The sequence below is a fragment of the Habropoda laboriosa genome, unplaced genomic scaffold (assembly GCF_001263275.1).
Source record: "Habropoda laboriosa isolate 0110345459 unplaced genomic scaffold, ASM126327v1 scaffold128, whole genome shotgun sequence".
In the NCBI taxonomy this organism is placed as follows: Eukaryota; Metazoa; Arthropoda; class Insecta; order Hymenoptera; family Apidae; genus Habropoda; species Habropoda laboriosa.
In genome coordinates, this window is record NW_017100281.1 from 794,869 (window position 1) to 822,471 (window position 27,603).

General features: G+C 33.4%; 4 protein-coding genes across 4 annotated transcripts in view; 1 reads left to right on the top strand and 3 right to left on the bottom strand.

Annotated features, from left to right (window-relative positions):
* Positions 1 to 235: 235 nt before the first annotated feature.
* On the top strand, positions 236 to 2,127 carry LOC108573616. The gene is made up of 4 exons (XM_017936079.1): positions 236 to 1,533; positions 1,616 to 1,651; positions 1,731 to 1,894; positions 1,978 to 2,127. Exons 1-4 carry the CDS (start codon positions 402 to 404, stop codon positions 2,125 to 2,127), a joined length of 1,482 nt encoding a protein of 493 aa, XP_017791568.1. The 5' UTR covers positions 236 to 401.
* A 2,518-nt stretch (positions 2,128 to 4,645) lies between these two features.
* On the bottom strand, positions 4,646 to 9,943 carry LOC108573658 (vitamin K-dependent protein C-like). The gene is made up of 7 exons (XM_017936134.1): positions 9,851 to 9,943; positions 8,171 to 8,252; positions 7,767 to 7,935; positions 7,497 to 7,702; positions 5,483 to 5,694; positions 5,231 to 5,288; positions 4,646 to 4,767 (listed from the first exon to the last, which is right to left on the bottom strand). Exons 1-7 carry the CDS (start codon positions 9,941 to 9,943, stop codon positions 4,646 to 4,648), a joined length of 942 nt encoding a protein of 313 aa, XP_017791623.1.
* Positions 9,944 to 12,576: 2,633 nt separating this feature from the next.
* On the bottom strand, positions 12,577 to 17,491 carry LOC108573660 (trypsin-1-like). Its single transcript, XM_017936136.1, has 6 exons — positions 17,429 to 17,491; positions 16,787 to 16,880; positions 16,153 to 16,315; positions 15,314 to 15,516; positions 13,637 to 13,839; positions 12,577 to 12,759 (listed from the first exon to the last, which is right to left on the bottom strand). Exons 1-6 carry the CDS (start codon positions 17,489 to 17,491, stop codon positions 12,577 to 12,579), a joined length of 909 nt encoding a protein of 302 aa, XP_017791625.1.
* Positions 17,492 to 22,282: 4,791 nt separating this feature from the next.
* LOC108573617 (trypsin-1-like) overlaps positions 22,283 to 27,603 on the bottom strand; it is an 11,372-nt gene continuing 6,051 nt past the window's right edge. Inside the window, exons 3-5 of the mRNA XM_017936080.1 lie at positions 25,429 to 25,637; positions 23,653 to 23,904; positions 22,283 to 22,404 (exon numbers count right to left, since the gene is read on the bottom strand). Coding sequence (XP_017791569.1) covers positions 22,283 to 22,404; positions 23,653 to 23,904; positions 25,429 to 25,637 — 583 coding nt within the window. The remainder of the gene's footprint in view (positions 22,405 to 23,652; positions 23,905 to 25,428; positions 25,638 to 27,603) is intronic.

Consider the following 27,603-nt stretch of genomic DNA (forward strand, 5'->3'; position numbering starts at 1 on the left):
GTAAAATTTTATTTTTTTGGATTATTATGGAAAATCAAATTAAATATATATTACAAAAGTGTACACCTTTTGTATGAAAAAATTAAGAAGAAAGATAACGTTAAGTGTTCTGTTGTTAAAATATAAAATTCTTGTAAATCATACATAACGTGTACTTCGTCCGTATCAGATGAAACTTTCAAGGTTAAGTGCGTTCGATAAAAGAGAAAGATGGCGCACATGTAAAATTCTGCGATATTAAATGTATGGTTGAATTTGCGTCAAACTACGTATATAATAAAAGGTTATGTTCGTCACAATCGAAAAAAATAAAACACGGTATATGTAATATTACATTTACTAAGGAAACTACCAAAAAATTAAAAGTAATCTAGAACAGTAATTCAGTGAATAAAAGGATAATGAAAATGCACACATCTCGTATACTTTATGGACTTGGAATTTTCGTCTTTTTTTTTTATTTCACAAAAGTGTCAAGTGCACCAAGTGTATTAAGAACACAAAGTATTATAGACGTAATGAAGCATGATAGACAACTGTGTAAATTACCGACGTTTTTATACGAAAATAATGTTACAAGGGAATGCCTTAATGTGACATATCCTGAAAAAATTCTGGCAGCTGAATGTAAAAATATGAATACTTTTTTATGTTTAGCATTGTATGATACATGGAATAAAGTTTGTCAATTTAATAAGCCACTTATTAATACAACTAAATTTTATGTACATATTCAGCAATTTTTCCCTGATGAAGATGAAAATGGAAGGGCTGAGTTTTGTAAAAATCTTCAAAATGTAACACTTTCATATGAGAAAGTAAAGCCATTATTATCACCTCTATATTTGAATACTTCTATGGCATGTTCTTTAGCATGTTTTGATAAAAATGAAAAATTCATTCCACTTTGTGCAATATTATCTTGGAACAAATATATTGATGATAATATAAAAAAAATGAACAAAAATGAACAGATAGATTCACCTGATGGTACATCTAGTACAAAGATAAGTACAGATCCACAAGAATCTAAACAACTGCAAGATTCTCAACTTGCATTGGCTCAATTTTCCAGTGAAATAAGGACCGAAAATATTAAGAGTGATACTAAAGAAGATAAAGTTAATCTTTCAAACAATGATAACAAATTAAAAGACATACAAAAGGAAGAGTCTACGATTAAAATAGCATCTGCTACAAATGTATCAGTCATGTTAAAGTCATCAGTAACAGAGAATAAAAATACATCTTTTGCGACAAAATCTAAAGATGTGAATTTGAATCAGCAAAGTAATGTAAATAATGATTCTTCTGCATTAAATCAGCATAAAAAAGTTGTAGATAAGCTTGATGAAAAAGTTGAGGATTCTAAAAAGCTTGAAAATCATAATGTAAATGCTTTAAGCAATGAAGCTTTAGAGAATATAAATGATCCTAATGAGGACATCAAAACAAGTACAATATCAGAAGACACTCAGGACCATGAAAATTCTGCAAATCAAAATAATTGGAACCATGGGGACACACCTAATGGTATAAGTTCATTAGCATTTTAGATTGTTAATTGAAATTTATAATTTATTATACACTTAAATTACATATTCTTCATTTACAGATGCAAATGATGCACCCGATATGATCATTGATACAGGTAAAATATAGTATAACCAAAGTTACTTTGATAATTATTAATACTACATGTTTATATGTATTACATCTGCTTATAATAGGTGATCAAGGTCAAAATATACCGGATCCTTCAGAACAGAGAGATGATATCATATCCCACTATCATAATATTACGTCAGAAGAAGAATCCCATTTTTTTACTTACTTTACTGTAGTTTCCTTAATTTCCATAGCTGCATATATTGGTTATCACAATAAACAAAAGGTAAATGAATATTTTGTATTTCTATTTAAAAAGTTTTAATTGTTTATGTGTGCAAATAATATCTTAGTACTTTTATATTTCAGATATTAGCTATTGTATTAGAGGGACGAAGATCACGAAACAGCCGTGGTAGAAGACGACCTAGTACAGCTAATTATCGTAAACTAAATTGTACACTAGAAGAAGCAGTTACATCACAGTGTAATGCAAATGTTACTCATGTCATATATTAATGCATGTAATGTATCTGATACTTTAAAGCAACTGTATAATAGCACTCGTGTAACATATTTTGTATTCAAGTATATTTCGATCATAATATGAGTTTATCTTTAAAAAACTAATTATATCTTAATATTTCATTAATTGTTTTGAAGTTAGGTTCCATTATTATTAATGTAACAATTGATTCTATTTTAAAATGGCAAAGCATTTTGCTTCTTTTCAATTTATCTTCAGTAATCTTGTTGCTTTCCAGTCAATTTTTGGCATTGAAAACAATTTTTCAGTTACAGTTTAGTATTTACACATTATACATACATGCCCCAGTATATATTACATATTCTTATTGAATAAGTTACAATTACTTTTTTTTTTAATTTAAAAGCTTTTGTTTATTTCATAGTAGTCACAGTCGCACAATCACAGTCAAAGAATGTTTTTTTCGTTATGGTATTATGATACGAACAAAATTAGGGATGAAAATATTTGAACACTAATGTTATACGTTTGTCAACTTTGGTTAATTTGAACTTAATCGAAATCATAATCGTCAGTCGTAAATTATATGCATCTTACATTTTAATCTTTGAGTTTACTAGAAAGTACGGTTTTTTTTTAAATGGTTAATTATCTTTGCTTAGAAGGTAAGATTTATTTTACAAACAATTTTATATTTTATGTGTGCACATTATATGTATAAACTTATATTTTCTTAGTAGCAAGGTTTATTTTTCAAAAAGTTAATTGAATTATTAGGATAAGGTTAATTTTTTTTTTAATCTAAGCAGTAATCCAAATGTAAATATGTTGTCAAAAACTAACATTGACAAACGAAGTGTTATTTATGCAGCACTTAACTTTCTATATTAGTTTTTAAATCAATACAGTAAAATGGTTTTAGATGGTGTTTATGTACTGTATTATTTTCCTTCATTGATTTCTCATTGTTTGGGTATTTATTCATAGCATACAGCTGAATAATTATAAAATAATGCTAGACTTATATTACATTCTTCTAAACAGTTCCTTCAATGATATACAAGGTGTGCCATAAGGAAACCGACAAATTTCTACAACTTCTTGACAAATCAATCGCAGCTAACAGTCATTTAATGTGGATGTAACACTATTTGTTAAAAAGTAAAACTTTCTTAGAAAGATTTTTTGGACCGAAAGTTTTATAACTAAACTTTAATATTCACATAATTCTAGTAAAAGATTCAAAGAATTGAAATCTGACAAAATATTGGAGAGGAGGGAGAGATATGAATACATTGTGGAATGTAAAATGGTAAGGAATTCATTGAATAGGAAACTGATCAATAATATTGACTAATTGATCAATAGTACTGACAAATACAATATTGGCATATTTCATGTTAAAAAACATATAGTGCATTGTTCACAACAAATTAACAAAAATCCATCTAACTATAGGAATAGACATAGGTATACACTTTGTTTTCTATATTGAGAAGTAAAGTATTCTGTCACTTAATGTCTATATTGAACAACACTTATTTTGATAGCAATGGTTGCATTTGTAAATGAAACAATATCAATTTTGAATAGCATTTGTATAGTATAACTAAAAACAGAAAAGTTAAAGAAACAAGAAAGATGAAAAAACTGACCTTTGCAAACATATGCTTTCAATATCTTATTGTTGGTGAAACTTTTGAACTTAGAATTAAATACTAATGTATATGTTCTTTTCATTGCAGATTGCAGAATGTCCTACTAGGTATGCTGTAGAAGTTTGTCGGTTTTATCATAGGGTATCTTGTACATATATACACATATTGCAGTATTAATGTATATAATAACCACAATTTTTAGTTTTGATATAGCATACTATTAAATGTTATTTATAAAGCACTATTCTAATGTTGTGTAACATATGTTATTCATGACATTCAAATGCATTAATATTAATGTTACAACTATCTAAGCATTATAACTACTTATATATATATATATTAAGTTTAAGTAACTTCAATGCACAAATTATATTGGTATTTGTACATGTATCTTTGTATTAATATTAAATCCAAGACAGTTAAATTGATCATTATACATTCGTTGGAAATTATATTGAATTAATTTATCAAATATTCACATATACCGTCCACTTGTTCGCGGGTATACAGTAAAAACATTATTGTAAATTACAAGATCAAGTATATAATAAATTTCATACATCAAAGTGAATGTTAATTATTGTGTTTACATCGCATTTTTGCAACAAAATTATTAATTATAAGATTTAATATTTCTCGTTAAAAAATGTATTATTTATTTAATAACATATGTTTAATAGACTGTAATTATTGATGTAAAACTTTAGAATAGTAGTAATTGATAGCGTGAGAGAAATTTGTGTGTACAAAAATTTATAATTTAATGCACACTTGCTATAAAATAAATTTTCAGAATCGCATACATAACGATAATAATAATATAAATAAAAATAAGAATAGAAATAAAACCATAACATGTACATGTAACAAAGAAAATATTTTGTATTTATTATTTTGGACAATAACATGCATCTTTTGTTTGTTGCAATAACCAACTTAAGTGTGGACCAATCCTTGTGAATATTGAAACAGCAGGTGTGCTACCGCATTTGTTTATGTCCGAAATAATCCCTGCCGTAAAATTAAATTATTTATTAATTTCTGGCAACATCAAATTTTATATTTCGCGCGCAACAGTGCAATGATAGGTTAAATTGCGAGAATAGCCGAGCGGACACGAACTTTGAGCGCGGCAACAAGCGTTGATCATAATCGATACTGTACTTGTAATTACTGAACATAGCTGAACTTGACGTGCACACTCGGTTGCTAACCCGGAATTGACATAAATTTCGCTTCTTTTTTTTTTTTTTTTAGCAAAAAATTGTACAAACGAGGTGATCACAAGTTATTAAAGCAAATATGAAAGATTAGGTGCAACAGCAATTATGTAATGGAAAACCTCTATAAATTTAATAAGACAGCACGGAAAATTTCATTCAAGAAGGATTCTCATTATAATGATAAAACGTTTGTCGTTATTCAAGTAACTATAAAAATTTCAATATAATTTTATTGTAAATGTCATACATACCAATGATATCGTAAACTCCTGCATATGAACGATACTGCACAGAAGAACCTACGTCATTCTGAAATGTACATTTTAAAGGTGTATTTAGGTTATTATGAAAACTCATTACAAAGTGAAAAGAAAACAAATTTGGTTTAAATTTTTCATTTAGAAGTGTTGCAGTAGTCATCTTTTTAATCTTTACCATTAAATTAACTAAAAATTTCTATAAATTAACTATAAAGATAAAATCATTGTAGTAATTTAATATACCTCGCATACAATAGAGCTTCCACCTAATACGCCAGCACAACCAGAATCGTTGTGGAAATTCATAGGATTTATTCCAGACCTTACGCATTCGTCGTAACCTAAAATTGGAAGGCCCAATTTTCGCGGTCTACAAGTTCGGTTATTGTTTTTATCCTCTGCATTGCTTGCTGTCCATCCGACTAACGTTCCAACTTGTCCGAGATAAGTTGAGCCTGGAATTCAATATTAGAGATGGCGTACAAAATCACTAATAATAACGACTGTTACAATTACTACACGTACAAACCTACAGAATATGATACCTAACATTGAAAGTATTTTTGCGTATACATTAAAAATTAAAGAAGTCCGGCGGTAACATGCATAGGGAAAAGTTGCTTAGAATGTTGACCTTGACAACATATTTCAAAGTCATTGAAATTGGTGCTAAGGACCCTATTCTCAATAATTACCCTATCGTGTTTCATTTTATTATTTTATTTAATATACTAGGCTTTTATTTGACTTTTACTTGACTCGGAGAGAGAATAATAATTTGACCCCAGAACCAGAAAAGGTTGCCCATACCTGCTTTACATTATAAAATCATATGTATTCAAACGCGCGTCTATCAAGGGTCTGTCCTTTTTTTTTTTAATTTTTAATTACTATTTTATTCGGTGTATTTTAAGCGGTCCAAAATGATCTACATTAAAGATCGCGTCCGGTAGTCAGATCGCGATCGATGTTCTCCATTTTGTTACAATGGAATATCTCGAAGTGATAATCGTCGATATTGATGAAACTTATGTATATGGAAGTACTAAAAAAAAAAAAATATTTGACAGGTTTTTTTGTTATCGGCAATCGTTCACATTGAAGTGGTGAAAATCGCCCTAAAAAAATCTTTTCATCCGAGGCTTAGTTTTCGAGCATACGGAGTTTGAAAACCCGCTGCGTGTGTATGCAGTTTCACCTGACAAAACTTATAACGCCCCTATCGTGTTTGTATATGTTAGATCTGACGAAATGGAAACGGACATTCTGACGAAAGCATTGACCGTCGAAAAATTTCACAGAAACATCGGTAGATTGAATATTTGCGGATTATGCACATCAGAAGCCAACAGGGGAGAATGTTGGGAATGGCGTGCTGTGTGTGTGTGAATCCGGGGCGAGAGTGCGAACAGTCGAACGTATTAAGCCGTATCTCCACTGCGTCGGCATTTGTCAACCAAGTGTGGACATGCGTTTCGGGTTGTGCCGCGTAGCTTGAAAACTCGATCGGTATGCCAATCGAGTTCTCAACTGATGTCGGTAAACATTAAAAGAAATTGTGCCGAAATTAGCAATGTTCTGTTGAGATGCGTAGAAAAGATGCGTATGGAGGTGTATATCCGACCGCACAGTCAGATTTTATTGAGCTATCGAATGCGATCAACGTACGGGAACGTGACGGAGAGAGAGAGAGAGAGAGTGATCGAATGAAAAAGTTTTAAAATTAATAGATATGATAAAATTGAAAAAAAAAAAACTCGTTTCCTAATTGTTTTTTTCTTTCTTTTTATCATTTCATCGTCACCGAATATTTTGTTGTATTGGCGTGCCGATTGGCAAATACCGACGAAGTTCGGACACGGCTTTATGTGAGAGCGTGTAATAGGAACGCGCAATTGGTAGCGTGTAGTGTTAATAAATAAATATTTTATATCTTTATATATGTTTAGTCATTAATACAACTTTTAACTTCTCTGTATTCGATCTCGCTCCCACAGTATACAACGTCTACGCAATTTTCTCTGATATCTTATTTGAGCTGTCAGTTTAAGGATACGCTGTAACGTTTAAAACGCACTACAAGCAAAAAACAGAGCTTTCTATTTTATAATAAATTAGCGTCCCTTTTACACAGTTAACATAAAAACACGAGCATGTTGTTGAGCCTAAACCAGAGAAGTTAAACGTACGGGTCATATGCGCAGAAGTGAGTGCGCAGTATTACCAATTTTGAAAACATCTAAAACAAAGTACGAACCTGGATTTGGCAAGCAGATAGGCGATATCCTCCTTTCGAATTTAATTGGTTGACTTAACTTGATCAGTGCTAAGTCATGAGCGCGGGATTCGAGATTATATTCCGGATGTAGAATCAAAGATTCTACGCTGATCGTTGCCGATGATATATCTAGATTGCATCGATCGTACTCCCCAAGGGATACCTTTACTTCCGGTGCAGTTACACTGCGATGAAAATTAGCAGATTAGTGTGCTAAATGTGCATGCAACAATGACATTGTTTACCAACCTAACGAGTTGATTGGCTGATGTTAAAACGTAGCGATCGTTTATTAGAATTCCGCTGAATAGGAACTGCGATCGCACGTGAATGTTCGCAAGCCATGGAAATTCATGCGCCTTCGTGTACTCTCCGCCGAGAAATCGTGCTTCATTTGATCGATTTGGTCGTCCACAAACTGTAGATGAACGTATCGTAAAGCAGCAACAATCGAGCCACTCAGAACCCAAAGTGACTAACTCCGTGAGATAAAATTTATGAAATTTCTTTTTGTATTTATGAAGAATCAAGCACCAAGCATGTGCTCTGATACTAAAATTGGAAGAATACGAGAAAGTGGAGTTAATCGTTCTGGTTTCTGAGTGGCTCAATTAAAAAGGAATATTTGCGTTCTATCAACATCGATTACTTACGACAATTGCCGCAGGTTTTGAATCTGCCAAACAGAAAATCCAGAATACCACGCGTTTCTCTCACTTCGTCATTTTGAATGTCCTAATGAAAATAACACTGTAGATACATTGTCGAACTTCATTATTCCAGAGCTTCATTACTCCAAATTTATAAAAATCGTTAGTCTTTGAATGTTACTTTTACAGTGTTTTCATTTTGGGATAATTTATTTGTTAAAACATTGTTTAGATGTTTAAAGAAATGGTAGTCTGCTGGGGAAAAGTCTAGTGAATAGGGGAAGATGTAGCACAAATTAATTTTTTTAATAATTTTTCTTCAAATGTTATCATCGACGATCCTATCTGGATCAATTTTGAATTTTGTACACCGTTGAAATATCTTAACATATACATAACCTTCAAATGCTAAATTTATATTTTCAACAGTTTTGGTCGGCAAGTTTAAACTTGTATGAAATAATTATGCGAATATCCTGATTATTCATCATGTCAGATAATAATGTCGAAACAATTGTATTAAGAATATTTTTACTACTCAATTCAGTAAATTTCTTCTTGACTATTGTGTATGAAAATGTATGATCGAACAAAATTTAACATATGGCATCGACCTGCTAATTTCAGTTATTGAAGAAACAACATTTAAGGGTTCTTTTGCTTTTAGACAGTCGAAAAGTAACTGTTCTTTGAGAAGTTTTTGCAAAAAAGCTACGAAATCAAACGTCTAACTTTGGTCGAAGAATACCAAAGAATAACAAAATGGCGGCACGTCAAAGTGACGCTTCGAGTTTTTGCTAAAAAATCGTTGTTTCTGGAGCCTTTAAAAAGTAGTAATTTTTGGAATTTCACGATTACAGAGGATGATGCCTTACCTACACGTGTACCGAAAATTTGTACAAAATTTCAGAAAAATCCGTTGAATAATTTCCGCGAAATCTTGCACACGCGTTTCGAAAAAGTAGTTTCGAGAAAGACGCGTTTAAAGTTTGTAAAAGGATTATTCTTAATACCTATACTGAAATCTTGCTGAGGTTCTAGGGAAATCCCGCCGCCTACGGAGACGTCAATTTCTCGAATTTCAAAAGAATCCTTTCAGGGATATATTTTCAAAGGTTCAAGGTAACCGAAAATGCAAAAACAGTAAATTCATCATTCTTCAAGCGAAAGGCTCTTTAATGTATTTCTAACTATTTCACACAGATCTCACTTACAATAAATAATATTCCATTTAAAGAAGTTTTCTTTCATAGTACTGCTATGTATACATATACAACGAACTTTATTTTCGAAATTCACGTTACTTACGCTCGTCACACACACTATCGCTCATAAGTTCAATCGCGCAATGCATAAGTGCGATGTAATTTAATTCATTTCAAATCGACGAAACTCCAATTCCGTTTATTGAATTCAACGCTTTATACCGAACTGAACGGAGTAAAGTTTATTATTCCCGCCTAATTCATTTCTTCCCTATAGTTACTTTCAGTTTTACCGCGTTTTAACGGATGCGATTAAACTTTCGAACGGTACTGTAGGTCTTTTTTTTACAAATATAGTTAAATGTGCGCCTACGTTTGCACAGTTGATAACGTGTTAACGATTAGCAAGATCGGTAAGGATAAGCTTTAGTCAAGCAACAGGACGCAATGCAGCAGAAAGAAGATTAAGATTGCTTACAAATGTATTAAGTTTGTCGCAGCGTGTCGATTCGAAGGTAAGCACCAACAATAGGGCGCAAATGAGATACTTGACGAAGTTCTGCAGCTTCATGGCTTTCTCTCGGTTGTCGAAACTGTACTGGCCTCGGTTAAACAGTTGGTTTGTCTTGTATAGCGGGATTATCGTTACCCGCATCCCGAAGAGACCAAGAATTTTTCCTCAAGGTCCGATGCATAAACCTGTGGTTTCTACCAGCCTGAGGATGCTGATTCCGTTTTGCTTCTTTCATTTTCGCCTGAATTACAACCGGTCAGTAACAGGACGGTTATTACCGTTAGGAGATTTCAGGTATTGGAAGGTGGGCCAATCGAAGGAACGAAGTATATTTGACACGTACAGTGTTCAAACGCAAACTTTTATTTGAAACATGGAAATTAGGTTGAGTCTTAGTTAGAAGTAGATAATCGAAGAGATTTTTACGGAACTCTTCTGTTGAACGATCTTAGAATCATTCCAAGCGAGAATCGGATAATTTATGCAAAATTTCAACTAAATCGAATAACTAGAAAACATACTCTAGAGTTTTATCACTTTCTCCTTACTCCAATTTCTATATGAAAATGGTCCGTTTAAGGAGTTATTCCCATTTGGAGATGTCATTTTTGGGTGACATTCGCGTTAAAAAATTATTGGACGATTATATAATACACCAAGGGATTTGAAATTCTTCACACATGTTTGGTCATGCTTCAGGAAAGCACATTGTAATTTTTATGTAATTATCTTAATTATTACTTAACACTTTACCGACCGGTAGCCTATCAATCCATTTTTTTTCGCCGACGCTTACCGACCGATAGCCTATTAACCGGTCAAAGTTTGATTTAATATTTCTACAGGTATAAGAAAAAGCGAGTATATTCCCGCGCAATAGCCTAGAATCTAAACAGAGCCGGGGTCACCGATGTATCTGTGGCCGAGTGACCGGTCGAAAGCGCGTAGAATGTTCAACCGCTACCGGTCGGTAAAGTGTTTACACAAAGTTATTACATATTTTCCGCAGTGTGCCATTCTGAATGGCTGCCCCAATTCACGTTGTTGTATTCATTTGAAACGGAAAAATCAAAGATAATCTTAATTCATACGAGTGTTGTTATTGTTTCTACTAGAATAAAACCAGAAGAAAAGTAATTTGACCAAATGGCAGCCACGTGAAGCAAAAATATCGCTTTTATCGTGAAAGTTTTACTTTATATAAAGTGATATTTATTTTATACGTATGTGAAATTTGCGAGAGATTAGTTGATTCCTAATTGAAAAATCATGGCAGCCAGTTTGCAAAACGCGGTTTCGAGAAAAACGCATTTAAAACTTTGCTTCATCCAGCGTTTTTAGCGTTGCACTTCGTTAATTCCACGCGTAGAATTTTAGCAACACATTTTCAAAATGTTACACTTTCAGAGAATACAATAAAAAAGCGATATTTTGATCCCTCCAAATTTTTCTACTTTACATCTACTTTGGCACTTCGAACACTTTTTTAATCATCCGTAACTCGAAAACTAAGGTGTACAGGGTGTATTCAGTAACTGGGCCAAGTTACAACTCGGTTGTTGTTGAAGATAGAAAAAAATTGTCGAGTTTTTAAAATTGAAAATTATTAATAAACTTATAAATTTACTTATATTAGTGTGTAGATTTATCCCCTGAATGAATGAATCATCCTGCATATGACATTAGGTCAATTTGACCCAAATTTACTTATTCCTGTAACTTTACAAATTCCTTCCAAGGGTTAACTAAGTGAACAATGCAGCATAAAGCGCGTATCATACAAAGTGTTGCACGGTGCTTTCTCTGAAGCTTTTAAAGATAGCGAGGAAATAGTTTCTATAGTTTGCATGGTTTTTTGGGGTTTTATAAGTATTTCTGGAGGAAAATAATCTTTCGGGATACATTGAAATCTCTTGTATATGATGCTTTTTAATTACTGTTAAGGTAAAATAAAGCTTACAGGCGCAATTTGTATCATAAAAATGTTTATTGACGTTAATTTTATTACAAAAAAGATCATCTCGTCATTAAGCATAATTATTCGATCTGCAGGAGAGATATTAAAATTACATTTTACATGATTCTTCAAATTTGCAATTTTCAATACGCGAATGTGAATGTTCTATCGAATCGATAGTTACAATTAAACTTTGTCATTTTTAGAAAATTTTTATTATACACAAATCTGCTAATAATTTATACCTGTTAACATTTAATAAAAAATCAGCTAGAGGAAAAGTTTGAGTATTTTATAAATATAGTACACTATAGATATTAATGTGCATTCAATTCTTCACTTTTTTTCCATGTCCTTTTAGTTAAATAGAGATTTAGAAATCACTTCGACTGTTATATACATTTGAGAATGAAGCAAGGAATCGTTAAAAAAGAATCTTTCAAAACTAAAGCAAATGCAAGATTTAATAAAAATGTACATATACGACGATAATATTATTTTTGTCCGAATGTTTAAGACTTTGAAAGTATTTGTAGAATATATATATATGGTCGCTCCAACATTTGGAAATTTGATTTGAATGAATATTCGAAATGAATCGTCAGTGGCTCAATACAGCATTCACTCTATCGTAAGTGATAACGTCAAGCTGTTAAATTGTCCTAGAGGTTAACAATTAACATCGACGTAGAGAAAAATTCTGAATATCGTTATATATAATAATCGACCGGTATCAATTTTGATCACAAAAACATCCCTCTCGCGAATGATAAACGATCCAATCTATATATCGCGTGACTCTTGTGTAAACACCAGGATATCCTGGTCGGGCACATCCGTTCCCCCAGGATACTATACCTATAAGTTCGTATTTCTTGTCCTCTCGTTCAGTTATAAGCGGTCCTCCACTGTCACCCTAGAAGCAGAAAAGAATATATAAAAAACTCTTATCTACACGATCCCTAGGTTAATTGAGAAAATATTGACATTTAACAGCTATCACTTGTACATTGGTATCGTTGGTTTAGTGTTTAGGGTGGTTGAAAAGAAGCTGGTTCTATTTCCTAAGGGTTAGACCATCTTTCAGATTTGAAAAAATCGAATTCTCTTTTTGCTGAAATGTATAATTCATACTTTCAAAAATATCAAAAATCAGAGCCGAAGTTTTCCATATGTGAATTAGTTAATTTCTTCGAAACGTTTAAAATTGATTTTGTTTTTTGGCAAAAAGTGATCTTTCCTCTTCAAACTGACACCATTTCTATGATAATTACAATGTTTGAAAAATCTTGCGCCACATTGTAGGTAATACATTTTTGTCTACAAATCGACAAGAATTCTGTATTTCAGACGTTTCAATCGAGAGATTTCGCAATAACTCATCCACTTTGTAACATTTGTACTTTTCAAAGATTGGAGAAAGAAGCTGAATATTCTATTCATATCCTCTGAAAAATTCAAAACTTTTCATTTGGTAGTTACCTATGAAAAAAATTCCCAAGCTTTCGCCCGATCCAAAAATTCTCATACTATATTTTCAGACACCTCAGGCCGGGGTACTTCCCCTTAACACTAGAACTACCGGCCGGGTCAAAAGTGACCCATTAGCAACTTCCTAAAAAACGTGAATGTTCGATGCTCGTAAGTGTTGTCGTTTGTTTAAGTATAATTCTCTGCACGTATATCTACTTCGATTTGTATCCAGATGAATGTAATTTTTCGATTACGCTTTAGTCGGAATAAAAATTCACTTTTGGGTCGCATTTTGCTTTTGTTCCAGGGTTGAAGCTTACTTGACAAGAATCCTTCTTGCCATCGGGATATCCAGCGCACATCATGTTATCGGAAATCATGCGAGGGCTGTAGCTGGTATTGCGGCACTCCCGAAGGCTCATAACCGGTACTTCGACTTCCTGCAGCAGGCAAGAAGGTTTTCCATCCTCGTGCAACGTACCCCAGCCGGATGCGATTGCTTTCGTCCCGACGTACAGGTTATCTGGTAACATTAATACCGCCCGTATATGCAACGAAATAAACACGAGTGGAACGGAAAGAAAAAGGGCAGATTACGACGGAATGCGAATAAACAAACGCGTGAACGGCCGACCCAACAACTTAGGTACAACGCTCCGTTTTTGGGGCTGCATGCGTTTTCATCTATTTGCACTTTTCACTTTTCAACGATTACAGTTCGCTGCTTGACACAGATTACACAATTTCGTAGCAATTATTACCGTGCTGCGCGTCCAATTATGCTTCGAAATGTTTATCGTACGGTTACATTCGCGAAAGGCGCCCGTATATTGACTAATTTCTGTCTGCAACACAGCCGCGCAATTAATCAACTAATAAATAACACGAGCGTTGACTGAAATGTGCAATAACGAGCGGTAACAACTATTGCCAATGTGATCGTTTTACATTTTTCTTCGATATCGTTGCGACGCGCTTTTCGTTGTCTCTGATAGGTACATACACTTGTGATCTGTTGGCTCTTGTTTTTAACGATTGTAAACAACAATGATCGTAACACCTTGGATGAAAATTCTTATGCTTTCCTGCTGTGAAAATTTTAACATTTAACTAACAGATTATTAAGAGGGTATTCCCATTTGGAGGGATCAAAAATTCGTCATTTTCTCAAAGTATAACATCTGGAAAATGTGTTGCTAAAACATTGAATGCGTTCTTCTCGTGTTTTGCAAACTGGTTGCCATGATTTCTCAACGACGAATCAACTAATCTCTCCAAAATTTTACGTACATATAAAATAGATATCACTTTATCATCCGTACTAGAATTATGTCAATGTTTGCAATAGTTTTTCCTTAATCGCCCGAAGAAGTTAAAACTTTCACGATGAAAACCATGTTTTTGCTGTCATTTGGTCAAAATACATTTTTTTTTGTTTTATTCTAGTAGAAACAATAACAATTTTCTGTTTCAAATGAATACAGCAACGTGAATTGTGCCAGCCATTCCGAATGGCACACTGCTGGAAACATGCAATAATTTAAATAATAATCGAGATAATTACATAAAAATTACTCTGTGTTCTCCCGAAGCATGACCAAACGTGTACGAAAAAGTTCAAGTTCCTTGGTTTATAATTATCTAATCATTTTGTATCCTAATGGTCGCCTAAAAATGACGTCTTCAAATGGGAATACCCTCTTAAATACCACATTAGCAGTTGAAACGAGCACAATGCAAAATAAACTACTCTGAAACTCACACAGCATAGTAGTAGGTTTAACAAGAGGAATGCTAAAAAATAAGCAGAAAAAGATTCATAGAAAATATTTTAACATTCTTAAGAAACAAAACTTTATATGCTGATCTGATATCTCCATCTCTGTCCAATAAATCGACATAGCTTTAAAAATCTCGCGTGCGAACGATTCATGACAACAGTCGTTACCAATATTTTGATCCATGACCTAAAAAGAAAGGAAGAGTAAACATCTCACCTCTTACAGACGGCAGGCATATAGGTCTTATGGTGTCGCTCATGGGTATCCTTTCATTAAGGCGCAACAGAGCAATATCGTTGTCGAAATTCAGGAAGCTAAAGTCACCGGTTAGCACTCTGATCACGTATCTGGTTTCGGCTCCCTTCTCGAGACATCTATCATGTTCACCGAACGTTACCTTGATCATGAACCACATGAACCTAAAAACAGGACTAGGAAAGCTGATTACGTTCGCCTTCAGAATGGAATCGTTACTGATAATTGAAGCACAGATTTGTAAGATAGTGTGCTTGATTAACACGAATGACCGGCCGGGTCAAAAATGACCCATTAGCAACTTTCTAAAAAAAAAGATTGTTCGATGCTGGTAAGTATTGTCGTTTGTAACTTTTAGACTTTATTTTCTGCATACACAAGGTGGACAACGTAACTTGACCGACTTACTTCCATTACTACTGGATCAATAGAAATTCTTTTTAGTTTAAATACCTTGGTTTGAAAGAGCCTATAGGCTTTCATAGGTCATTTTTTTTTTCGAAGTTATCAAGATCACCTTCAGTTTTTTAAATGGAACCTTATAAATTTTTTCACCTAAATTTTAGCTGACATGGAAGTAATTAAGATGGTATAAGTTCACCCGGTATACTTTCATTTGTATCGATATGAATTAAAATTTACAATCACGTTTTAGTTACATAGAAATTCATTTTTGGAAAGTCGCTAGTGGGTCATTTTAGCCCGGCCGGTCGTTCTAATGTTAATCCGCCATTGCGTAGCAAGGGAATTAAAAAGTTTCGTTGTTCATTTCGACAGATTTTTCATGAATTTGTTCTTACCCTTTCACGCAGTGAGCCGCGGTAAGGACATAACGGTCGTTTATTAGTGTTCCTCCGCAATAAAACTTGTTCAGGTATGAAAGTCTGGCCATCCATGGGAACTCATTCATATGAGTTGTTTGACCGCCAACTATTCGACTTTCTTCGTTCCGCAGGCCACAGCCTAATTGTTTAAACAGATAATTACACGTTGGAAAATTTCGTTCTCGTAATTGAGAAACGTGTCAATTAATGTTAATATATACTGATAATACAATATGTTTTAAATAATAGAAATTTAAATAACAACATGTGTATACAATAATATAAAAAAGGTATAATAAAAATTGTATTAGGCTTACTACCCAAGTAGTGTTTAGTAACGCTAAAGTATTAATCAGAATACTATTAGTTCGATACTAAATGATAATAAATTAATTAATTTTACATTTAATCTACTGCACGAGAAGTCAAAAACAAATAACTTCAATTGACAATAACGGTGTTATAGTTAAATAAATATTTAGCAGCATTACGTAATTAACTAGAGTCATCATTTTGATTATATTGTTTAGTAATATACATTGCTTCAATTTCATACGACCATTGATAATTTAGCGACATGTGACGTTGATAAAAATATAACTGTACTCACTGCAATAACATGGCCCAGGCGCTTCTGCAGCGTTTGGTGGTTTATTACCAAAAATACCAAAAAAGTTTTTTACTCTTTCACCGATAGTGCTTGCCTAAAAATTCGTGCAGATCTAGATTAATATTTTTATATCGTACGCAATTCTATCCAGATGACTTTAGTAAGTGAACGTTATTACTATAAAACAGTTATTTTATTATTCAATAGAAACATCGTTAGCATTATAGTTTTTGCTTGAAAAATCAAATTCAATCCATATTATACCATGCAATCTTAATCTAAATCGTTACTCCTACTGTGCCATTCTGTGTGAAATTCGTTGTAAAAATTTATGAAATTACAGCCACTAATTTATAATTTCCTTAAACGAATGAAATTTTAATTATATTACTTTTATACCGTACTACGATACGCTATCATTTACTTTGAAATATATCTAGATAATTTACAAATCCATGTGAGTTGCACGATACGTACACTAGGAGGCATAAATGTGGCATACGAAATAACAAACAGAACCAAAGAATACCTCCTAATTTCACAGTAACCCGTTAAAGAATCTCGTCTGTTTACTCCACAATTCTTAGCCGTATTTATCGGTAAATTCTTCGTTCGAACTATCTACCGTAGAAATGATCTTACGTGACAGGGGTCCGAGACCAAAGATAGAGCGAGTAATAATCCAATCCACCAGGAGAATTTCATCTTCCGTGATGAAATTCCGTCTCCAGTTGTATTTGTGTGAATTTTCACGCGCCACGCTCCGAAGGAAGGTTTCTATGGATGAAAGATCTGCCACACGGGCACTGTCAGGAACGAGTTACAGACATGTCCCTGACTGGGAGTTACTATCGCCAGTGTCCCACGGCAACTGAGGACGACTCAGGTCGAAGTAATTGCTATTCCAGAAGAGAAGGAGGCCACAGCCGACTGGTCGGCGACTGGACAATACCTGACCAGTTCAGGTTCACGTTCAGGGTCGAATTACGGGTGACTGTTATTGACCGTCATCAGGGTCACGCGGCAACTTTTGAACGATTTACATCGATAGTCACAATCTCGCTTTTATCGCCTCATGGGTGTGGACCTGATCACCGTTCCAAAACATGCTTGAGTATTTCTATCGCGACGATCACTATCATCGTGGAAAACGATCAGCAATTCACATTTAATAATTATCTTCGCTTTAAGCGATTTACACAGGTGCAAGTCGCCTCACGCTTGCTCGGTTCTCCGGCTAAAGGACGATGACAAAAATTCTGTTTCAATTCTTGGTTCAAATGTTCGTAGAATAACAGAAATATTTCTTTTCGTAATTGTACAACAGAATAAAGTAAGTACTTCCTTCGTATCGGTCGTTTAACCCACTCGGGGCCAGGGACTTTTCCAAAGTCGGTCCGCAGGAGCCGAAATTTTTCTTCTATCGAATATTGAGAAAAGAGAGCCTGTTTGGGAAGTGAAAAATTAACATTGTAGACATTTTGTGTCTACACTCACTTTGTGGTCCTAGCTTGAAACCAACGCAGGTTTTAATATCTGCAGAGCTTTAACTTTTATTTTCTTTAAAAATCATCTGATTTCAGTAATAACGTAATACGAATCCATGATCATTACACACACCAGGTGTGTCATTGGCCTCGGAAGGGTTAAGGACAATTTTCGAGCAATTTAAAAAATCCTGTTAACTATACCATCTTCGCTGATTGTCATAAAAGAAATCGTTAGAATAACAAAGAGGTACACGTTTAAAAGATTCTTCATAATAATGATACTACTCTTTATTGAAATAAACAACGAATGTTTGGAACAACGAATAAATTATCAAATCTGTATAATTTGGTTAATGATTTGTTCGAAAAGGATATCGCAATATTTAAGGAAGAAAATATTATTTCTTCTACGTATTCATTCCGACCTATTAGGATGTACCCAAAAATCAGTGTCACGAATGTATTATAGAAATTCCAAGGGAGGAGACGTTTATGACTATCCATCTGTATCTTATTATATGCAAAACTCTTATTATACACAAGCTTGGCGCGACATCGGGTACCGTTCAACCGCGAACATTTTGTACTAATAATGTGCCGTCGATTCGAAATAGACAGAGACGAGATCGTTCGATATACTCATTATGGTCTGGTTTTTCCACTTTCGACTAAATTACGATGCATTTTATGTCGCTTGTCGTTTATCTGCGATCTTGAGAGCATGCCAAGCGATCGGAGAAGAAAAATTCTGGAATTTTACGGTACTACTCGGAGCGTTCGTTTTTATTGATATTTTTTTTCAAAGTTTTACGAAAATAGTTCTTGAATATTGTCACGTATACGAGAGAATGCGTTAATATCGAGTGTAGTTTTATTACATTCAGAAGGAAATTTATGTTAAAGGATAGTTAATATCTTCGATTAAAGTACCTGCTGATATTTTATGTACAGGCGGACGTGAGATTGGTTATTTTTCTCAGCGTTTTCGGATAAGTTTAAGAATGTTGTCTTGCATATACTCAGTGCCAGTGGAAAAAGTCTTCGTACAGCTGATTAGAATTTGTTTATAGAATTTACAGTCTAAAATATACGTAATATGAAAAATGCAAAATGCCTACAAACAAGTCTACAAAGGTGTAAATACAAATTAGTTTGCTGTTTGCAAGCAAGTAGAAAAGACGTTATTCAAAATAATTTTCCCACAATGGACAATATCTGTTTACATTTATTTGTTCAATTATTAACAAATGAATGTAAAGCATTGTTCTTTGTGCTAATATTAAACGTTATATTTCTAAATAAAATAACGTAAATATGATTTATTTACTACTTTTTCTGTTAAAATTATACAACGCAAAACAATAATCTAATCAGCTGTACGGAGAACTTCTTGATTGACAATCTTTTCTTTTTTTAATTTAAAATGTAAATGTGATCAGAGTTTCCAACAATGCTTACCGATAAGCAGTCCTAAGTAAACTGAAATATAAATTGCATTGAAATAACTAAAAATAGATATTTATCTTTAATGGTTATCTTTAATTATCCTCGTAATACTACAGTAATAAGTACGAAAATGAGAAACTTGCGTTATTTTATTGAAACATTTGAAACACTTAAATTAAGTCCTAAGACAAATTTGAAATCAATACAACTAATGTTTCGGATGCGATATATTTTCTATAACAGATATACATTGTTGAGCATTAGTTTCAAACGTATGCAGTGCATTGACGCACACGTTGTCGTCCTGTTTTCAGTAGAAAATTCGCTTCGTTAACTTAATCGTGGTTTGACAGAAAACCGTTACAGATCATTATTCCATCGACGTTCGGCCGCCATTCATGCAAGAAAAGGTGTGACACGGGTACAACTTGAATTATACAATACTACTTGGATGTTACAACTTTTTACAGATGCATTTACAAAATAAACAATTTTCTGAATCCACTACTTTCCCTGTTAAAATATTCTTTTACGAAAGATACATGTATATAGATAAAAGTATTTACGGAAACATTCAGTAGAACGTTAAAGAATTCTGTTAGGTTTGTGCATATGAAACGTCGTTTGAAATGACACTTTGCAAATAATGTAATTAATTGAAATAATTTCAACACGATTCTATACACTTTTCCTAACGATTAACTAGTTTCATTATTCCAAATTTATAAAAATCGTTAGTCTTTGAATTGAAAAATTCTTTAAATGCTGCTCTTACTTTTTACATTTTTCTACTTTTAGTGTCTTGTTACGGAACGAGCCGTAAAGGTTGAGATCGCCTTCGTTTCGGGTTGATTAAAGGCGTAAAATTCCAGAAATGTGTTTGATGTCGTTTTATTACGAACGGGTGTCGTTCTAAGAGTATCGTTTTAGACTATCTGTCGACCTTGTGCAGGTACGTCGGTTTTATACTAGTTTTGGCACCTTGCTTCCGACCAATCAATGGTCAGGAAAAGGGCCTGGAGTCGAGCGTCGCTTCATGGGTTTTTCCCGACTTTGCTCCCTTCCTACCCGTGGCGGTTGCTTGGCGTTTTGGTTTATAATTATAAAGGTGTTTGGTTATGGTAATAATATCTAATAATAATAATGTTATAATAGTATCTAATTACAATAATGTTAATAATAATATTATAATAGTATCTAATAACAATGTGTGGGGGACAGGCAGTGGGTTCGTAACAGTCTTCACTTCGGAATAATTTATTTTCTAAAAAAATTGTTCAGGTGTTTGAAGAAATGATAGTCTGTCGGGGGAAGATCTAGTAAATAGGGGAGGATGTGGCAAAATTTCATATTTTTTACCGTGGATTGTTTTCCACAATTTTTCTTAAAACGTTATCATCGACGGCCCTATTTGGCCTTCCCTCATTTTCCAACGAAGAGTCACCAATCTTGAATTTTACACACCAACGTTTTCCAAGTTTAAACTAAACTTAAAATAATTACTCGAATATCCTGATTATTCATTGTGTCAGATGATAATGTCAAAACTTAACATAATATGGTATCGACCCGCCGATTTCGGCTGTTGAAAATAACATTTCATTTGCACCTGCCTAATACAAATAATATACATATACATAAACAAATTAATACATGCTTTTCTATGATAACATAGTAATATACAGGGTGTCCGTGCAAAACTTGAACACCTAAGTATCTGTTTTGTTTTTAACGATATTGGAGAATCTTTAAGACGTAGTCTCAATGGTTTCGAAGAGGGACAAGAAAAGACTATTCCCCATATTCAATTTTTTTGTAATTTTTCAAGGTCAGAGGTTTTTTTTACGGGAAAGCATATACACATGTTCTTCTGTTACACCTTGTAGCGGATATTAAAGTGCATTTGAGCAGTTATGAATTTGAACACCGAAAATGTGATAAAATTCCAAGACAGAGTTAGGATGGTATGTGAACTTAGTGTTTATGTTAGTATAATAAATGTTCAAAGTGACGTCCATCGCCGGCGGTACATTGTCCGAAACAGGCAATCATGGATTGTGATGTTCGATTATGTTTGAACTAATAGCAATGCAAGCTTTAATAATTCGATTGGTCGCTATTTTTTCTGGAGTGATTAGGTTAGGTATCCTAACCTAACTCTGGGTAAACGCTAAATGTATCGAGACTTAGAATTTGTAGATCGTAACTAAGATTTGGAAACAAATGACCACGGAAAATATTTTTTCTTTACTCCGTGTTCCTCCTTCGAAACCATTCAGATTATGTGTTAAACATTTTTCAGCACGTATCGTTAAAAACAAAGGAAATATTTAGGCGTTCGGGTTTTGCTGAGACAATCTGCATACACAAGTCAAAAAAACGTTTGTCACATCGTTAAATTGCCGATTACTTAGCAGAAGTTACAACAATTGGAGGTTAATAAATAATTTCACAGAACCATAAAATAATTTCCTATCTTATTAAGTTAGTTTCTCTAGTTCACTTTCTACAAATTCTTTTATACAGATAACAAAATTTGCTAGATGATCGACTTTTGTCCTTAGTTTGTACATAAACATCCTCCTTGCATATTTGTGCCGATCCAATTTAGGTACCTAGTTACCCTGGTGTACACTCCAGGGTATCCTGGCCTCCCACAGCCAACACCCCAAGAAACAATTCCTATATTCGGGAAAGAAAGAAAAATTAAAATGAATAGGATAGTACATAATACATCGCTTAAAACAAATACTCATTCCCGTGTTTTTAGTCGATAAACATGTCCCAAAGAAGAAGAAAGAAATAGAAAATAGGGAATCATGCTTAAAAAGCGAAAGGTATACCGTCAGTACACTACAAAAATGCTATTCTTTTCGAAAAGAAATCTTATACGTACTAATTTTTATTAATCTTCAATAACTTCACAATAACGCTACTAACTTTATTTTGGTAAAATTTCATTTAACAAACAGTCAGACATAAGTCATATTTTGTAAAATTAATACTTTGAAAGAAATTTCCTTGCTATAAAGTACACTTCAAAGTTTCAAAATCCAAAATATTACTAATTTCAGATAATTCTGTGATAAAGATAAAATCGTAAAGTTCAAAGTGAAATTAAACGTTCTAAATGCTCGTAGGATATCAAAGTGTAGCTTTAAACGACGGTTTTATACATGTCAGCACGTGTATTTCAAGTACTTAATCCTGTTGCAAGCATTTCTTAATTTATGTATAAACAGTGCAAACTTTATAAGGATTTAAACTTTGAGCAGGTTTATAAAGAAATGGTTAAAAGTGGCAGATATGACATATTTTCTGTATGTCTATCCGGATTTGAACAAATAGATGACCTACGTATTATAGCGTTCAGGACGCGAAAGCTACACGTTCAGGCGCACCGGGACGTTTAAGTATCACTTGGTCTAACAATAAGAATATTTTGCATATTTTTATATACACATTTCGTTATTCTTTTTTGCGTTGTTTATCGTACTTTAATTACGTTAGTTACATTAATCATATTCTTGTTGAAAAATCGACAAAATTTCTTAGTTACTTTTTCGTGTTATTTATCGTATTTTGCTTCTATTAGTTACATCAATTATATTTTTGTTGAAGAAAAAGTGATATAAAGGTGTTTTTAATTTTGGCCACAAAATGTCGCTTTCCAGACCACTGCGCGGCGGTAGCGACAGGAGTAACAAGAATACAGGATAAGGATGGGTACGGATGAAAAAGTAGATGTAAGATATGGTAGTATGCAAGAGAAGTAGGTATAAATTAGCAATAAGGAAAGTGTAAATATAGAATAAGGTTAGGTTAAGGAAAACTGTAATCCTAATGCAGCGTTCACATTGGTGTTCGCGAGCAGTTCGCGAACAATTATGACCAGTACATAACATACTTACATACGTACTAATTTCTTACCAACTATTTCGAGTCTGTCGCCTTCTTGTACAACAAGAGGACCACCACTGTCACCTTGACACGAGTCTTGACTACCTTGACCGGCGCAAAGCATGTTCTCAGTGATTCGATTCGCGCGATACTTCATTTTACGACACTGTATTAAACTTAATATCGGCACTTGTACTTCGTGGACTTGTCCAGCCAGCATACCTCCTTCCGACGTTCGACCCCAACCGATCACGGTCCCTTCTTTACCAGCTGGATCATTACCTGTAATCGTTATTACAGATTTATTTGATGGTAGAAAGATAAATGATGTCAACTTGGGTTTCAATAACACTCTGCATGACGAATTGGCTAATTGACACTATGCTTAACACTAGAACCACCGGCCGGGTCAAAATGACTCGTTAGCAACTTTCGAAAAAATGTGAACGATCGATGCTGATATTATCGTTCGTAACTTTCCGAATTCACTTTCTATCTGTATCGATATGAATCTAATTTTTCAATCACGTTTTACTCACATAAAAATTCACCTTTGGAAAGTCCTCGATGGGTCATTTTGACCCGGCTGGTAGTTCTAATGTTAATTTAAATTATGGGACGATAAGACCCTATAGAATTTCATATTTTTTACTAGTTTCAATTAAAATTATATCAATTAATCTCAATAAAAAGGTTTACAGGACGCGCCATTTTGACACATTTCGAATTTCACAAGGGAAATTACAGAAACCGTTTACATTTCTCTCCTACTACTTATGCTTATTATAAATTTTATAGAAATATATAATTTCACGTAGTTTCATTTATAAGTTAATATGTTGTTTTTTAAAGAAAATGTGTGGTTTCATTCACGCGTCAATTTGACGCGTGTCCGTAGAGATAGGTATATAAGAAATGTCCGTAAACCTAATGTTAAAAAAAAATACTTGGTACTACATTAGTAATTCATAGCTTATAAAAGGATATAGCTTTACGTCAGCGATTTTGGTTTTGATTTGCAAAGGAGTTAGTAGAGGCCTTGTATTGTATAAAAATTGTTAAGTATGAATTGGTGATAAAAGAAATAATTTTTAAAATTTATAGCATACAGGGTGCGACATAAATCGGTCGCGACGATATTTCAGCTGGTTCTCATACTTTAACAAAAAAATATTTCTAATAAAACCATACCAAGTTCATTGGTATCAAGTGAAGAGTTTATTGGTGTAAGATAAATATTTAAAAGTATCTTTTTTCCATGGAAACCTAAAGTCAACTTATGTTTTCTAAATAGCATTGTACATCTTTCTTCTCATACTCAGAAACTACAGGTCAAAATCAATTCAGCGAAAAACAAAATGTATTATTCTAATTATTTGACCATAAAATAATTTTATTTATGACGCACACTGTATAAAAAGCAGAATATTATGTAAAAAGCTGTGTCCTCTTCGAAATATGACTGCTAATTCTTATACTTGCGTAAATAGATTAAGACAAGACGGTACATAAAAGAGTTCTTAAATGCTCTTTGTAGTAATGATAATTGAATATTTTTCATTCAGATATGTACATACACTACCGGCAAAAAGTTTGGAATCACCTCCCACTTTTCATCAATATTAAATCTGCTGCTAATTTTTTATAGATTTGCAGTTTATCTCGTATCAATTGATTCGAACGATAAAAAATTCTCAAAGTCGCAGACTTTTTTCTGTAAATTTTTGTGTAAATTGCAATGCTCGGTGATTCCAAACTTTTGGCCGGTAGTGTACGTAGTTATTAACATCTGTTACAATTACTTACTTGTTTGGGGTAAACATATTGGTCTAATGGTTTTGGAAAATTTCACAGACTTGCGAAGTTTCAACAAGGCAACGTCATGATTGTATGAATTCATATCGAAGTTCCTATGACGAATTATAGCACTCACTGCTCTCATTATTGCTTTCCCGTCAGTATTCACATGTTGATCGTAATCACCGAGAACTATACGAATCTTCGAACGCTTTAGCCTGGGAAAAATCTAACCATTCACAGTCAAGTTTTAAAAAGTAAATAATTAATTTCTTTTTTAATTTGTTCAGTTAAGTTTTCTTTCCACTTTAAGAATTCTTGATGTGAAATATAAAAATTAGCGTTCAACAGTTAGTGAGAATAAGGAAGAAATAATTCTTCGTTCAAGTTGAATAATTTTAGCAATCGGTAATACTGCAGGCTATTATTAAGAATCATATCTTGGTCTTAATGGTTTAAATGTATTCTCTGTTATCTTATATTTCTACAACGTGCGGGTGGTTTAGAAAAGTATTAGCTTTTCTAACGTAAAATTATTAACTCGAGAAAAGGAAACTACATTGTTAGTGGTGAATCTTGTATCCCTTGCAATTCAAACTTTTTCGCGAAGTTGTACTTTACACCGTCTTAATTTAACACTAGAATTACCGATCGAGCCAAAATGACACATAGCAACTTTCGAAAAAATGTGAATGTTCGATACTGGTAAATAATCTCATTTGTAACTTTCCGAATTTATTTTCTGTATGTACAGTGACCGAAAAAAGTATTCATACACCCTATACAATGGAATAATTCTTTTAAAATTGGACCAAACGACTTGAGTTTTTTTGAGAAGTTAGAAAGATTAATTTACTAGATGATGTGTGGAAAAATTTTTGGAAAAACCGCAATTAGTTGGAATCGCGAAGAAAATAGCGAAGGTCGTTTTTACAACTTTTTTATCTGAGCTCGTAATGAAAATTTAAAAAATACGTTTTGTAGATCTATGTCAATTATACGCATGTTGAAAATTTCATTGAAATTGGTAGATGGAGAAACAAGCGACAGGCATCGAAAGATGTAAGAATCTGCAGATTTATTACAGTTCTAGGCCGAAAGTCGTGAAATAGTGCGATTTTCACAATCTTTATTCGTTTGTAGCTCATAGCAACATTAACCGATTTCGAACGCGCATTCTGTGCTTTTGTACCTTCAAATTTTCCACAAATGCAAAACAATCCGCAGTCTAATTATCACTAATACTTCATTTTTCAGTATGTAATCATCTTTTTTGTCGCCATTTTGAGTGACCCACCGATGATGGGACACGCGAGGAAACAAGAGCATCGGTGACCCACGGGTGGGTCATTAAGAATTGTGTAGCTTCCCGCGGACCGCAATTCTTTCGATAAGAATTTCGTAGGGTCGTAAATCCCGCTTACACTCTAGGTGACGGTACGGGTTTGCTGCCTAATTGAGAAATTGATCTCTTTTGGTGGTTCTAATTAAGATCCGATAATTTAGAGAATGTTATTTTGTCACGATTGAATTTGCAAATGTTGATCGGAGACATTGCATTAGCGAGTACAGTATATTCTCCACAACTGACAGACCGCAAGGAAGCTAAACCTGACACTCGTAGAGCAGGGACTACGTTTTCGAGTCTCGCGCCCGCCTTTGTAGTTTGCCGAACGTAGACAAGGACAGCGAATAAAAGATAAGCATGAAACGTGAGTCGAGGCAACCAAGCGATTTAAATATCAACTTTTTTAATTTTACGTTTTTTTATCCCGAAATTTTTCTTAACATATTGATGAGATTTTTCTGATGAAAACGACATAAAACACGACATAATTTGAACAACATTTACTTATTAACACGTTCACTGTCACACATTACATAGAGTCGGCCTACCGTTTGACTGCCAGTTGGAGAATCGGCCCTACATTTGACTGACACTTGTAGAATCGGCCCTACATTTTTTTTTTCTTTTTACGTGGAGGTAGGCCGACATTAAATTAATTACTCAATAAGTATTAATAAGTAAATGTTGTTCAAATTATATCGTGTTTGATCTCATTTTCATCAGAAAAATCTCACCAACATGTTAAAAAAAATTTCAGATGAAAAAAAGTAAAATTAAAGAAATTATATTTTTCTATTATGATTTGTCGGGATCCGTGAAATCTCGTAAAGGAAACC